This window comes from Myotis brandtii, unplaced genomic scaffold (genome assembly GCF_000412655.1).
Source record: "Myotis brandtii unplaced genomic scaffold, ASM41265v1 scaffold1635, whole genome shotgun sequence".
NCBI classification, from domain to species: Eukaryota; Metazoa; Chordata; class Mammalia; order Chiroptera; family Vespertilionidae; genus Myotis; species Myotis brandtii.
Window position 1 is genome coordinate 244198 of NW_005355981.1, and position 15970 is coordinate 260167.

The 15970-nt window shown below is 39.7% G+C and overlaps 1 protein-coding gene across 1 annotated transcript; it reads left to right on the top strand.

The window, feature by feature from the left end:
- Window positions 1-1166: 1166 nt before the first annotated feature.
- Window positions 1167-15653, top strand: OPN5 (opsin 5). Its single transcript, XM_014536499.1, has 6 exons — window positions 1167-1313; window positions 5031-5150; window positions 8711-8881; window positions 12591-12925; window positions 13828-13868; window positions 15422-15653. The coding sequence occupies exons 1-6, from the start codon at window positions 1184-1186 to the stop codon at window positions 15651-15653; spliced, it is 1029 nt and encodes a 342-aa protein (XP_014391985.1). The 5' UTR covers window positions 1167-1183.
- The last annotated feature ends 317 nt before the right edge of the window (window positions 15654-15970 follow it).

The window sequence follows — 15970 nt, forward strand, 5'->3', positions numbered from 1 at the left end:
AGTGATTGGCATCTGCTAATCAGCCTGCCACTAATTATGAAGTATACATCTATCTCCAAGTTACACTTGTGGAGTGAGAGGTTCTACCCTACATCTCTTTCTACAGGGCTGAACAGTGGCATCTAGTGGTTTGTTTTGAAATAAGCAAGTTCAAAACAGGTTGGAACATCCACCTTAGTATTTCTCCTCAGGACCTGCTCAGCAGTAAGTTTTATCTAAGGAATAACACAGCATTCCAACTTTCAGTACTGGGGTTATTGTGTGATATATGCTTGCACAGGGCCAATCAAAGACTTTTTGTAAACTTTTGAAAATCAAAATGTAATAGAAACATTACAGAGGCTAGTGTTTTTTTGGGAGTTCCTCGTTGCTCAAAGTTTCATCCAGGAATGAGCAAATTTAGAAAGTGAATTAGAAGGGGTTACAGTGGGAAATAAGGAAGTTGCTTTCTGCTTTGGAAAACTTGAAATCCAAATTTTCCTGTGGATGAATTGTGAGTTACAACCAAAATTGAATTCTTTTCCAAATGGCTCCTCAAAAATCCAGCTCTTAAAATTATTTAGTGAAGTTTCTATGTTCCTTTGTACTTAATACCCTAATATCAACACTATTGATTCTCTTAAAATACACTAAACCTTATAGAGATTTTTTGAACAATTTGTGTAATTTTAAAAAGCACCTATAATCTGGAAATTTGTAAAATATTTTATATATTTAAAATATTGATGGAGTTATCTATCTATCTATCTATCTATCTATCTATCTATCTATCTATCTATTATCTACCTATCTATTGTAAACTTCATACAATATCTTCTCTTAGTTCAGACCTTCACAAAAATTGCTAAGAAGCAGTAAAATGGATAGGATTTGGCCTTCAACTTCATAGTCACTTCATCCAAGGGAGGAGAGAAGTAGCCCAAAGAGGGTAGCATGATGAAGAAATGAAATAATGTAGGCATGGATAATCACACACTGAATAATTAAATATTGACTTATTTAGATCATTGAAAAGAATGTTAAAATGTTCTCCAGTTATTAATTAGACAACCAAACATGACTTTGGGAACTTGTTTTTTATTTTACAAATGACATGGTTATGAGAAGGTTCAAGTTGCCTTATTCAGGTTTGTTGAGATCACTCCCAATTTGCTTTTCAGACTCTTGGTTGCCTGAGAACAGCATGGCGCTAAACCACACTGCCCTGCCCCAGGACGAGGGCCTGCCACACTACCTTCAAGATGGAGATCCCTTTGCTTCCAAACTTTCCTGGGAAGCGGATTTAGTGGCTGGATTTTACTTAACAATAATCGGTAAGCTTCCTTAATTTTTCTGTGCAAAAGCTGCATCTAGAAAATTCCTGGGCTGATATGTTGATTTTGCACAACGATTCCAACACTCATGTGGATATTTTGAATGGAGGTGAAAAGTGGGAGGAAGGCAGAAGATGGGATGGATTCTCTATTATCTTTATTCTTTGAGATAAAAATTCCCTTGATGATTCAAAGAATTTTACAGCAAAAAAAAAAAAATTGACCTTGAGACTACACTTCATTTTCATTATTTTGGTATACAGATTGTCTTCTGAATAAGAAAAGTAATGATAATGAGCTCTTATTTAAATACAGTGCTTTTGCTTGCTAAAAAATGCTTTGATATAATAAAAATATTATAGGCTTAGAATGGACCATGATAAAGTAATTTGGGTGAGAGTTGAAAAGATGGATTGATAATAAATGGGAGTCAGTCCAGGGCCAAAGGCTTTTGTGCATAATCACATTGGCTTCCAGACTGTGCCATCCAATGCAGTGGCCACGTGGCTCCTGAGCACCCACCTGAGCTGTGACTTTTCCAAACTGAGATGCACTATAGTGTAAATACACACCAGACACTGAAGACTTAGTACCAGAAAAAACATGTAAAATAGCTCATTCATCATTTTTACAAATGATGACATGTCCTACCCATACATTTTGGATATATTAGGTTAAGCAAATATTAAAATTAATTTAGTACTATTTTTACTTTGTTTAATGTGGCTACCAGAAAAATATTAACTACATGTGTGTGTGGCTCACATTTCTGGTTTACATTATATTTCTATTGGGCAGCACTAGTCTAGGCACTCAGAATTCAACCATAATGCTTTTCTGAAATTTAAAATTGTTTCAAATTTGAGCAACCAGTGTACAGGTGGGTTATGTCTTTAGGTGTGTCTGCCTTTCATCTTTTCAGATGTTGGGTCAAGCTTTCTCTTTCTCTCTTTCACTCCCTCCCACCCTCCCTCTCACTGTCTCTCTCTCTCTTTCTCTCCCTCTCTCTTGTCTATTTATCACTGGATAAGAATTTTATTTAAACTCCTGAAATTAGCAAAACTCACTAGAAAAGTCTGGAGACCCCTCTATGGTCACTGCCTGAGTCAAAAGAAATCAAGAAATTCTGCTGCAAAGGGATTCCCTGGGTCCTTGGCTTTATTAGAAGTAACTATGAAACTGATTTAAATTCTATATTTTATGAATGGGCCTCCACATCCTTTCACACACAAATAGATACTGAATGCCCATTCTTCACTACAGTTTAAGTGACTTGGAAAACAGCAGTGAACGAAGTGGACAAACTCTCCGCAAAGTGGACAAACTCTCTGCCCACATGAGGACTATCTATCTGGAAATAAAATCCACATGGCATTTTTATTAAGCATAAGTACTTTCAATGATCAGAAAAGACAGAAAAATAGACATCATATAACTTGAATTTGTCTCAATTAGTTGCAAGGAATGAATTAAAAAGTAGCATCTTTAACCTGACCAATTTCCCCGAGAACACAAACTTAGGGAGGGAGAGCTGTCCATTCCCCACCCTGGCAGGAGGGATCCAGGGAGAAGAGGCAGCTAGGGTGGCTGTGGGTGGAGGAATCCAGAGAATTTCTCACTTGATGCACCTGGGGTTGGAGCTAGGAAAAAGAAGTCCAAAAAGAGTCCCCAAAGGGATCATTAAGTGACTTAGGGAGCTGGGGGTGGAGCCAAGACATGTTCCAGAACATTCAGTTTAGTCAGAGGCACCTGGAGGGAGGTGGATTCATCCTAGACCCAGGTCTTGGGCTTGGTCCTGTGCCTGGTTTTCATACCCTCCTAACATAGGATTGCAGGATGTGCCCAGATTCCTTTTATGGAACCAGAGTAGAATGACATTCTTGGTGGGCTTTGTTAAGTACTGGAAGTCTTAGGGAAAACTGGGAGATGAAGAGATAAAACTGGAATGGAGGAGAAATAAACTACTATAGACCCATTCCCATCCTCTATTTTTTTTTTACTATGACTTAGTTTATTATCTGTTAATATATGAGAGTTTATATTTTTATATTCATAGAAAAAGTCAGGATTTTCATCTTATAAAAATGTTACCCCTTTAGCCTTTATTTTCTTAACCTGATTTCCCTTTAAGTATCCTTTAAAATCAGTTTTCATTCTCTTGATACCCCCATGCAGCTAAGATTGCCTGTGGAATAATCTAAATGCAACTCATAGTGAGTTGACTATATATGGATAATGCTTTGGGCACTGGGTGAAACCTTATGAATCAGAGTTAGTTAAGAAAGGAAAAGCAAGAAAATCAATATTCTCAAAAGAAATATAGAAAGACAAAGGGTATTTAAATGAGCTTTGTGTTTCAAATGCATATGCATACTTATTTCAATCTCCTTGGATACCAAGTAGATGGCATCTGTTTACAATTTTTTGAGTCATGTTTCCACATTTTAATTTCCCAGTGTGCCTTGCTAGCTGATTTCCTTTCATGAGCTGTAGGTTTCACTGTAGTGGGTTTGCTCTAGAATTCCATACTCTTTTCTATTTTTAACTCTTCTGCCCTAAGAAAGCTAAGGAGAGTTTAAGGGCCCATTAAGCAGCCCTGTTCCAGGGATCAGAACTTCCTAAGAGCACAGGGCAGCCAGTTCCTGGTGGTTTCATACCATCAGCTGAAACGTACACTTTTCTCCTTGCCTCCCAAATGAATTGTAGTGGAGAGGTAGAAATTAAAATAGAAAACTCTGGGTTTCTCCTGTTAATACTCTCCTTATTCCTTACTACTAAAGGCAGCTGTACCAGATTCTCATTTATACACAGCTACACTATGAAGCAAGAATTCCTGAAGAAATCTACTCTACATGTTAAGCTATGGAAGTAGGTGTATTCTTTTCTTAAATAAAGTCAGTAGGGATTGGGTCATTTTGGATTTAAACTGGGTTTGTAAGAACTTTGGAACAGTTTCATTGTAATGCCACAGTCAATTAGTCATTAATGAAAGGATATTAAAAAACAAGTGGGAACACGTTGATACCATTGTTGGTAGGTTGGTGGTTGAGGGTCACTTTCTCTCCCTTTGGTGGGAGGGGAGAGCCCATATTATCAATTGTCACCCACTTCCCCTCTATACCTATTCCAGTAGCAGCTGCAGACACCAACGTCCACGTGTCCTCAGGAGGCTGTGGTCCTGGGGTGTGTCCCTAGGAGATGACCTTTCCTGCCCGGGGACCATGCCAGCTTCATCTGGCCTCGGCCTCTCCTGAATCCCTCAGAGTCCGCAGAGATAGTGAAAGGAGCGAGTTCAGTTTGGGTCACTTTATCTTCAGGACTTACCAAGAGCCAAGGGGTTAACCCATCTTAGCAGAGGGAGGGAGTTCTAGAAAGTTAATACTCCATACAAATGCCTGAGGAAATATTTTGCCGGGGACCAGTATAAGCACTGACTGTTAGGATGCCCACATCCTCCTAGGCTCACTGGGAAGTTATGGCTCCTTTTTCTGGGTAAGTTCAGTTTTATAATCCCTGGTTCCTATCCTTTTGGAGGCAACCATCCCTCACCTGTCACTCATGCTTTTTGTTTCATCTTCTTAATCAAGATTTTTATGTAGAGTCCTCTCACCACCCTCTAACCCTATGGTGTCCGTTTTTGAAACTGAGAAGTGTTTCGTGTTTGAATGAACTCTAAATCCCAGTTTTAACAATGGGGATTTATATTTTTCCTTGTAGGGATTCTGTCCACAGTTGGAAATGGGTATGTCCTTTATATGTCCTCTAGACGAAAGAAGAAGCTGAGGCCGGCGGAAATAATGACTGTCAATTTGGCAGTCTGTGACCTGGGGATCTCAGGTAACACAATGACGCTGTTTCTTCTTTGGAGGGTGGAATTGTGTCCCATTCTAAAGTCCTCCCTGACTCCAAGGTCACCCCCATCCCATCTCCTTTGCTCCTCCCTTCACAAGTCATGTTTACATTTTGTGGTAAGTCAACAAAGTGTTGTCTGGCTAAAACAATCATTCCTTCAGCCTTTATTGAACCCTTTCCATGTGCCAGGCATGTTAGATGTTGAGGAGACTATCTGGAATTATACAGGATACCTCAGACACCCCCATATGTAGTAGGGCTTACTGATTGAGGAAACAGAAACTTACCAGCAGGCTGTAGATCACCGTTTTGAGCTCCATTACACCCTTTTATTCCCATATGGAAATCTGTTAAAATAAGCACCTTTTATATCCAGCAACTTTCATTTAATTGGTTGAGACTGTCACCTGGATATCAGGATATTTAAAACTAGGGTTTTCAGATGCGTTTACTGTGAGTCCAAAATAGAAAACTGAAGGGCTGCTGGTAACCCATCAAGAATTTGGAATAGAGTTTCTCTTTAGCTGTAATTCATTTTTACAAATATGAATGACTTTGGGAAAAATAACCTCCCTTTGCTTGCATCTGTAAAATTCCCGAGTTGCCTAGATACACTCAAATGTGCCTCTGGAGTCCACAGCCTGCTGCTGTTTAGCACATAGGGTCTTCAATCACTAGAGTTGGGGGTATGGAACAGCACAAATCCACTCCTCTTTCTGCTGAAATCCTTTTAAAAGTTTCCCATTCAAATGTGCCTCTGGAACCCACAGCCTGCTGCTATTTAGCACATAGGGTCTTCAATCACTAGAGTTGGGAGTATGGAGTTAGAACAGCACACATCTACTCCTCTTTCTGCTGAAATCCTTTTAAAAGTTTCCCATCTAAAGCATCCCCTTGACAAATATTTCCTGATATTTGTTTCTCTCTTCACATGGGGATCTTCCTGCCACTGCCAATCTCTGAAACAAGGCCCAATAATAAGCCTCCCCTACTGAGTACTTATCACACGGCGGTGAGGTGCTGCCCTCTTACTGAGAGTTGGATGGTGTAGGTTATTTGGAAAGGTTTTACTCAGCATGGACAGACTTAAATAGCATGAACTCTTACAGGAAATACACAGGCACATTAAGAGGAGCATGACATGTCAGGCCCCTCTCTGTGAAAATAGCCAAGATGAACCCCAGGGAATTTTCGAGGCTGCAAGATGACTGCCATTTTTGCTATTGCCACACGATGGCACTGTCACAACATACATGACAGCTCTCCTGGTCAGCTAGCCCTGCTGACCCATGATGGTTCTCTTCCTGGTACTGAAGATAAAGAACTTGAAGAGTGCATTCTGTAAACTGGGCACACATCTCCTCCAGAATGAAACCTGCTATTTCAGCCACCTATTTCATCATTAAATCATACCCCACTGATGCTTATGGCTGAATTAGACTAGGCTTGAGTAAAATGTCCTTAAACGGTTGTTTACATTGAAAATGCACTCAACTAAGCAATTCTGCTCTAGAATTGCACAAACCACCTCATCAGTCTGCATATGTTTTTAGAGTAATTCCCTGGGAAATATTTTCTTCCATGTGATAGCTTTCTCTGGTTCTGAGATCATTTTTTCAACTTCTGAGGGATATCTCTAATACACTTTCCCTTTCCAATAAACCTTAAAATATGTTTATGTCTGTATTATTTTTGTACTAGTCAACGATATTCCATTATAAGCACCTTAAGCAAGCACATCCTAGAGACCAGGTGTCTATACATCTGTACAACTAGCATTTGTTGTTTAAGTACCAATGGCTTGCAATCATGTATATGTATTAGAATCCCCTGGGGGAGTTAAAAAAAAAAGTATATTGAAGCCTGAACTCACTGCAGATCAATTAAATCAGACTATCTAGGGATTGGAGTCCTGGACATTAATATTCAAATAAATCAAAACAATGCAACCAAAACATAACAAAACAATTCCTTCAGCTATTCAGAACCAGATAGGTTCATTACTATTCCGCTAAGCAAAGAAGGGAGAGACATTCTACGTGACATTGCAAAGGTTCATCAAATGCTCGCTCCAGAAGGAATCTTAAAATAGCTTTTGTTAATGGGTGGAAGGCACAACTGACACCAATTACCCCATGCGAGTCACTTTCACTTGTCTTTTGTTGCCTTCAGCATCCACGACAGACACTTAGCTCAAGCTTTGAATTGGCTATTTCTTCTGCCTAGGACATTTTCCCTCAAGATATTTCCACTGATTTAGGCATCTGCCTCAATGTCATATCCTCAGAGAGGTCTTCCCTGGTCTCATTATGTAAACAACAATTTCTATCTATCCCCTTCCTCTGCTTTCTTTTTCTTCACAGCACAAATCACTACCATATCTTTCACTACAAATGATTTGTTTCTTTTGTCTCCTCTCTCTGTTAAAACATGAATTGGCGAATCTTGTTCTCTAGCACCTTGCTCTGTTTGTGATAGAAGAGGCACTGAATAATTACTTGTTGGATACAAGCAATTTTTACACTTGGTTTCCATACTGACAAGGGTTAGGAAGCTCTCAGAATCTGAGGGTGCACAGTCTAGCAAGATGAGTGTGTCTAGCTGTCTAGACAACTGGAGGAGATGTGTGTCCAGCTTACAGAATGCACTCAAAACTATGTGTTAACTGACGGAACTAACAGGAACTTCTACATACCTTTGTATACCAAGGAAGGGGCACTCCAGGGAGGGGTGGGGCAGACCAGCACCTGCAGGCAGTGAATATTGGTTGAATATTGGTTACTGGGTTCTCCTCATGCAGTAAGGTTCCAGAACCCTCTTGATAGATATGTCAGGTAAAGAGTTTGAAGAGCTTTGTGATCACATTCCCTTCAGGGAGGTGGAGATTGAGTATAAGGACTGAACAAAATGGGAATGAAAGTACAGATGCTCCTCCACATGCAACAGGATTACATCCCTATAAACCCATCCCACATTGAAAATATTGTAAGTCAAAAATGCATTTAATACACTAACCTAGTCCATCCAGCCTACCTTAAACATGCTCAGAACACTCACATTAGCCTACAGGCTGGCAAAATTATCTAACAAAGCCAATCTATAATAATAAAAGCATAATATGCTAATTAGACTGGATGGCTGAATAACCTTCTGGGCTGAGCCCCTTGCATGAATTTTGTGCACAGGGCCTCTAGTTTTACAATAAAAGTGTTAAATATCTCATGTACTTTATTTATTACACATATCACTTTCACACCATCGTAAAGTCAAAAAATCATTACATTGAACCATCATTGGTTGGGGACCACCTGTAAAAGAATATTTTCTAGAAAATGAATAGCAACAACAACGTAACTAATGGACAGCAAAAGGAATAAAGACTTTAAATCCCAGAAATCTGGGCCTGATTGGAAAGAAATTGAACCTAACATTTACTAAAACAGCTATCTCTTGTTTGATTAAGATGTAACTCAACAGTGAGTTGAGGTAGGTGGGTAAGTGTTAACTGGAGGGAACTTCCCTTCACAAACTGCTTGGCGCTCTAGTTGTAGGCAAACCGTTCACGATCATCTCTTGCTTCTGTCACCGCTGGGTGTTCGGTTGGATTGGCTGCCGCTGGTACGGATGGGCTGGATTTTTCTTTGGCTGTGGAAGTCTGATCACCATGACTGCTGTCAGCCTGGATCGATACCTGAAAATCTGCTATTTATCTTACGGTAAGTAGGAAGGTTTCTAACTCCCTGATAGTCAAAGCTAGATGGCTTGTCAGAACTGTCCGTATTTCATCCATAGGCAATAAACAAAGATAATTCATAAACTCAATAATACTCAAGCGTATGTGTATTTATAACCTATCTTATTCTAACATATGTTTAAAGGTTTGAACCGGTGTCAATGTGGCTTTCTTTTAATACTACATGTATAAGAATGTCTGGTGTTTGCTTTTAAAAGTATCCTTTCCTTGTGTAAAGTGTGTAAGCTTCTCCCATGTTTTGCCATGCAGACAAAGGACACAAAATGCTTTGGAAGGATGTTAGGTCCATGATGCTTAGCTGGTTCCCACACAGTAAGTGTAATTGTATGAGCTGTTTGTGATTCTCCTCAAGCACCCAGGCTCCCTGTGATGGCAGAGATGAGGAATTCAATGGTCTGCCTCTAAGTTAGACAGCTGGGCAGCTGGGTCTGCAGGGAAGGACACACAAAGAAACGTTACTCAATGTCCCTTTTGTGGTATTGGTACATAGGTAGAAAGAAGAGTTGACGCACCAAGAATAACCAAGTTTCCAGGGGCTAGAGTTTTTGTTTTGTTTTGTTTATTTCTTTTTGGTTTTTTTAGTGACTAGAATATTCCACATGTTAGAATAACTTTTTATTACCTTTACTTCTTGGGGTTCTGGGAACTTAGTGAACCCACAATAGATGCATTTGGGCTCGTAAGTTCAATATTGAGAACCAAGGGCAGCCAGGGAATAATATTGGCTCCCTCTGGATTCAGCTGCTCTGTCTCTCAATCTGCCAATCAGAGTGACTGTGACCATGGGGACAGAGTACAGTCTGGAGCCCGAGGTGGGAAAGGTTGAGTCGACTTGCCACTCTCAATGTAATGGGGTTTTCCTTTATATTTTAAAAGTTTACAGTCCCCAAATCCAGGAAATCATGCACAGGAAAGGGGAGGGTCATGATCCACCATCTTCACAATCCAGCACTCATTCTTTTATTTTTTTTAAACATTGCATCTCCTTTTGTAAACAGTTTAAAACTTCCAACAGAAATAGATTAAATTAAAATTCCCAATAAGATAAAATACACAATTATACATATTCTAAATGACTTCAGAGTCAAATTCTTTCTATAATCTTATATTTGGTCATATCAGTGATGGAAGAAGGCTTGATTTGGGGTGGTGAACACATAATGCAATATATAGATGATGTATTATAGAATTCTACAGCAGAAACCTATAGGATTTTAGTAACCAATGTCACCCCAATCAAGTCAATAAAAAAGAAAAATGTGAACATGTATACACTAGTACAGTGGTTCTCAACCTTCTGGCCCTTTAAATACAGTTCCTCATGTTGTGACCCAACCATAAAATTATTTTCGTTGCTACTTCGTAACTGTAATGTTGCTACTGTTATGAATCATAATGTAAGTATCTGATATGAAGGATGATCTTAGGCGACCCCTGTGAAAGGGTCGTTCGACCGCCAAAGGGATTGCGACCCACAGGTTGAGAACCGCTGCACTAGTATATTATATCTGATATAATATATAGTGTAATATGATATTTATATATATTATAGACAAGAAGGCAAAACGTTCAACTTCCTGGGAATATTGGAGGTATATGAAGCCTTAATGTCTCTGCTTTTTAAATATTTTCTTAAACATAGGCTTTGTGTCAATTAAAGAGGTGATTTCTCCATCCCTAGAATGATTGCTGGGCATAACTCCTATGGGAACTGTGTATATTTATTTCCTAGCTTCTTCTAAGGTGGAACTGCCATAGGATGGTCTCATCATTTGATTTGACACACTATTGAACCCTCCACACAATGTCTTAGACTGTTGGAATTAGAAGATGGCTTGGGGATATGTAGACCTTTCTCCCATATAATGTGATAAATTGTTTTAAGACATCCCTGACAGACAGCCACTTGGCCTCTTCTTGAATAATTCCAGTGACCAGTGACGGGGAGCTTACTACTGCACAAGGCAGCCCATTCTCTGATTGGTCTGCTATCATTGTTACAATGTTATTCCTTATATTAAGACAAAACTGCCTCCCAGTAATCTCCACCCATTGGTCCTAGTTCTGACTTCTGGAGCAACACAGAACCAACCTACTAATCTACTCCCTCCTGTACTTGACAGCCTTTCACCATACTCAAATGTAAGTATAAAACACCTCACCAAGTAACCCTAACCATAAATGCTTGTAAGTATGCCTATGCACATTCCGTAAATATATGGGATTTTCCATGCCCATGTTTTATCCATTATAATGGATAACCAAGAGTTGACATATATAGTTGTTATCCCTATCTGCTTGTGCTCAAAAATTTTTTAAATGCCATGTACTTGAAAAAATAGAGACAATAGAGTATATAAACAATCTGTTCTATTTCTTGTTAGCACTAAATGAGACAAATCCCAGGAGTGAAAAATGTACGTTACTGTAGTTCTTTATAGCTTGCAAGAGAGGCTTTGCATTATTTCACTTAATCTTATAAAAACCTATAAGCAATATAGTCTTACTTCTTCCGTTTAACTCATAAGAACACTAACATTGACAGGTCCCATGAAGGTCAAATACTAGAATTGAGAAGTAGGCCCTGCTGCCTTCCCACACCTCACAGGGCGCTAAGTAGGGGGTAGACCTTGAGTCTATGCCCAAGAAGTCATTCTTTTTTTATTAATATATTTTGATTTTTCTTTTATGCTACTGTAAGACCAAGGCAGGAAGGGGTCACTTCTCAGGCCCTGTGGTTTGAGGTGATAGGCAGGGGGTGGAAATAATTTCCCATGGGCTGCAGCCAACCTGCCTGTGGTGGTTGTGTTGAACTTTGGGAAATGCTCACCAGTGCCTTACAGCTATTCCAGATGATTGCACTGTTTTTTTTTCCTCCTGGAATTCTCTTTTAGTTAATAGACACTAGTGCTGACAAATGGAGCTCATTATGTTTTTTTCTTTTGTTTCATTTTCCTGAAAATATTTTCACAGAATATTTTGTAGAATGTGATACCATCTACCTAGATTCCCTCCCTCTTCCCCTAAGGCTGTGTGAGTGTGGCTCTTGTGTTCATAAGGTTGAAAGATTCAAAATCTGCCCTCACCAAGCAGAGTCAACCATTTCAATGTCACCTCAAACAGCCATGATAAATGGCCCACCAATCCCCACTCGACAAGTGTTTAGGAAGACAAGTGAAATGAGAGACACAAAAGCTTTTAGGGAGAAGGGTACACATGTAGAAAATATAAGCAATGTCTTGTCATTTGATTCTACCTTGGATGACCCACTAATACATGCCTTTTTTAGTTCACCAGTTGGCCTCTTGCATTGAATAGGATCTCAAAGTTCATTCTGGATGCTTCCCCAAGATCCTCCACTGTCTTCAGCATCCTCTCATCTTTGTTTCTGTCCTCTTTCCCCAGCTTTTGTCATGTCCCTCTCCAAAGGCTCCCAGATGTCTAGAGCAAACTATCCCTGTGAAATCACTTCCAATTTTGTTCTCTTAGAAAAAGGTCCAGCTCTGGAACTTTCCTACCTTCCCTCCGCTCTCCCTCAGGCTTCAGTTATCTGACCACTTCTCCCAGAAGCTAATGGAATAACTCTTTGGATGTGGAATTTGACATATCGAGGGGAGGTATTTGGGTGGAGGGCAGATTATATCTTGGTAATGGTTTTCTTCCACCTCCAGGGGTTTGGCTGAAAAGGAAGCACACCTACATCTGCCTGGCATTCATCTGGGCCTATGCTTCCTTCTGGACCACCATGCCCTTGGTAGGTCTGGGGGACTACGTACCAGAGCCCTTCGGAACCTCCTGCACCCTGGACTGGTGGCTGGCCCAGGCCACAGTAGGGGGTCAGATTTTCATCCTGAACATCCTCTTCTTCTGCCTCTTACTCCCAACGGCTGTGATTGTGTTCTCCTACGTGAAGATCATTGCCAAGGTTAAGTCCTCCTCCAAAAAAGTAGCTCATTTTGACAGTCGGATCCATGGCAGCCACATGCTGGAAATGAAACTGACCAAGGTAACTGTGGTAATCCTTTACAGAGGTGTTTTCTAATCACTTAAAACTTCAAAGGGCAAAGAGGATAGGGAATGTTGGAGACTGGGAGATCTTAGAATCTCTACTGTTTATGTCCTTCTGAACTTTGTTATTATTTATCTAAACCTTGTGGTATATCTTTTCTCTGTCTCTGTCTCTCTCTCATTTATACATACACATACATGCACACATATACACAATAATTCTAATATTTACCAAAATTATACAGTTGATCTATGGAGACTTATTCTCTCTGTTGTATAGAATATTAATGGTTCTTATACATTATTTTAGCATAAGAATCATAACTTTTATGAATTATAAAATGCCTCACAGAATTTACTGTTTTGTATGGACTTTGATTGGCGACATGATTAGAGACATTCTACCCTCACACTTTATTTATAGAGTAAGAACTTAATACATCTGCTTTCCTATGGAAAGTTAACACAGGAGCAATTTCTGCAGGTTTGAGTCCCCTGGTAAATGCTAGTTTTCAGAGTTGGCAGCAAATTAAATATTGTGACATAAGGAAAAGGGCAGATAATTTGCAAACAAACTAGGGTTTTAATTTTATCACCAACACTTGCCAGGTTTGTGACCCAAAGCTAGACACCTTTAAATCTCTATTTCTTCACGAGTATAATCTATCACATTGGGTTATGGTGGAGACGTAATGAGGTAAAACATGTTATCCTGTCATCTGGTGCATAGAAGATGTTAAATAAACCATAACTTCTTCTTTCTCTTTACACTTTCATCACGTCTCATCCTCATGTGGAAAATACTTTTCAGCTTATACTATCACAATAAATGACATACAGATAATATCAAACTGTGTAATTAATATTTGTACACTGGAATTTCCATCTTATATTTTAAAGATAAAAGTAAATGTAGATGGAAATTCTAGTACTTCCTTCTGGTATCCCAATCAACCATGTTGTTGGATAGCTCACCTGCAGGTGTCATCACCGCCTACTTTAAGGACCAAGGTCTCAGGGACCTTACTAGTTCCCTTACTAGTTCCTTCTTGACTGGAGATGGCTTCCTAATAAGTCAGGGCCTTCATCTTAGTCATTCTTCTCTCCAAATTGCTGACTTTCAGTTGTTCTAGGATCTCTTGTTTGCACAGTTGAGCTAAAGATTCTTTTTTTTTAAATTAAAATATAGTTGACATCCAATATTAGATGTATAACCTAGTGATTCAACATTTACTAATATATTCCTTATGAGATCACCAAAATAGTCTTGTAACTGTCACCATACAAAGTTACTATAATAATATTGACTGTTTCTCCTATACTATACTAGTATATTACATTCCCATTACTCATTATTATTATGTTTTTTATAACTGGAGGTTTGTACCTTTTCTTCTCCTTTCCCTTTTTTACCCATTCCCACTTTACTCCCCTCTGGCTACCATCAGTTTGTTCCAGTTGACTTTTGCTCCCTAAACTCCACTTGCTAGGCAGGAGGAAGTTTGACAGAACTTTTCATCATTCGAAGTCTATACCAATAACCTAAATATAGAGCAGCTCTTCATAGACAAAAATGCAGAATTGGGAATCATGATCTCCTTCTATCTTATAGCTGGCTAAAAGTAGGAAAAATTTTTTCATAAAATGTTGGATCATGAATTAATTTATTCATGTTCAGCTCTTTCTTGAGCTCCTATCTTTTAAAAAATAAATAACTCCAAGTTACATATGGGTTACATTTAATCCAAATTCTATTCTATAACAAGCACTGTTCTAGGAACTGGGTGAATGCAACAGTGATAGTGTTCCTTTCTGGTCACTGATGGAAGTTGGCCCAGGGAAACAACACAATGTCTATCACACTGCTGTGGATTTCAGTTAATTTGACATACCATGAGGGTGCTGAGATGTCATATGACTTTCTCTCTTCCATCCCCCAGTGTCATTGGCTTTGAGACATTTTGATAGTCTTGCCTAGTGAATCTGGGTCCTCATATGCACGAGGCCCTTCTCTAGTTTCTTCAAGTCTGTTCCTCATCATTCTCTCTCCTGTTTGTTTAATTGCTTGACTTGACCCACTCACAACTATGCATATGCCGGAATCTTGTTGTTTTCTTGTGTATTCTTAGAGGGTTGGTAACTTCTGAAGCTCATTATCCATATGAAGCGAAGCTCAGCACACACCATTTAATTTGATTTATGATCATTCTCCTTGTCCTGGACTGTATAGATTAAACAGGCTCACCCAGACCAGATTAACCAAACAGATGTTAAATGAAAAGTGTAGGTATATATGTGCATGATTTTATTTTATGTATATTTTCTAAAATATATACTGAATGATATTGTATTATATATTACTAGAGGCCTGGTGCATGAAATTCGTGCAGGGGGTGGTTCCCTCACAACCTGCGCCCTCTCCAATCCGGGAGTCTTCAGATGATGTCCTGCTGATGGATTAGGCCCTCTCCCCATGATTCTCTGCTTTCTGCAGGGCCTGCCTGCTCAACGCCACGGTGACATGCAAGCAGGCCCTGCTGTCTGCTGTCTGCGGGACCTGCTTGCTGGCTCGCCCAGTTGCCACAGTGACCCTCAAGCAGGCCCTGCTGTCTGCTGTCTGCGGGGCCCACTTGCTGGCTCGCCCAGTTGCCACAGTGACCTGCAAGCAGGCCCTGCTGTCTGCTGTCTGCGGGGCCCGCTTGCTGGCTCACCGCCGGAGGGACTAAAAGGACTGGAGGACTCCTAGGGTGGGTCCAGCTGTGCTGACTGCCTGCCGCTCCCCCTGCGGGGCTGAAGGGACTGGGCGCCACCATCTTGTGGCTATGGGCGCCGCCATCTTTGTGATGGAGTGATGGTCAAATTGCATATTCCCTTTTTATTAGATAGGATTTCTATATTTCATTTACATATATAAAATCTATATTTAAATAACCAAATATATAATGTTTCTAATTATTCATATTTGAGCAAAAACCTTAAGTCAAACTTGAACCCACGGTGAAAAATAAACACAACTTTCTATTGTGGCATATTCTGTACTAAG

Excerpts from the sequence above, each read along its gene's own strand:
- OPN5 (XM_014536499.1), top strand. The coding sequence starts at position 1,184 with ATGGCGCTAAACCACACTGCCCTGCCCCAGGACGAGGGCCTGCCACAC. Across the intron at positions 8,882-12,590 it reads AATCTGCTATTTATCTTACG|GGGTTTGGCTGAAAAGGAAG; the intron begins GTAAGTAGGAAG and ends TTCCACCTCCAG. Across the intron at positions 13,869-15,421 it reads AATTCTAGTACTTCCTTCTG|GGCCTGCCTGCTCAACGCCA; the intron begins GTATCCCAATCA and ends TGCTTTCTGCAG.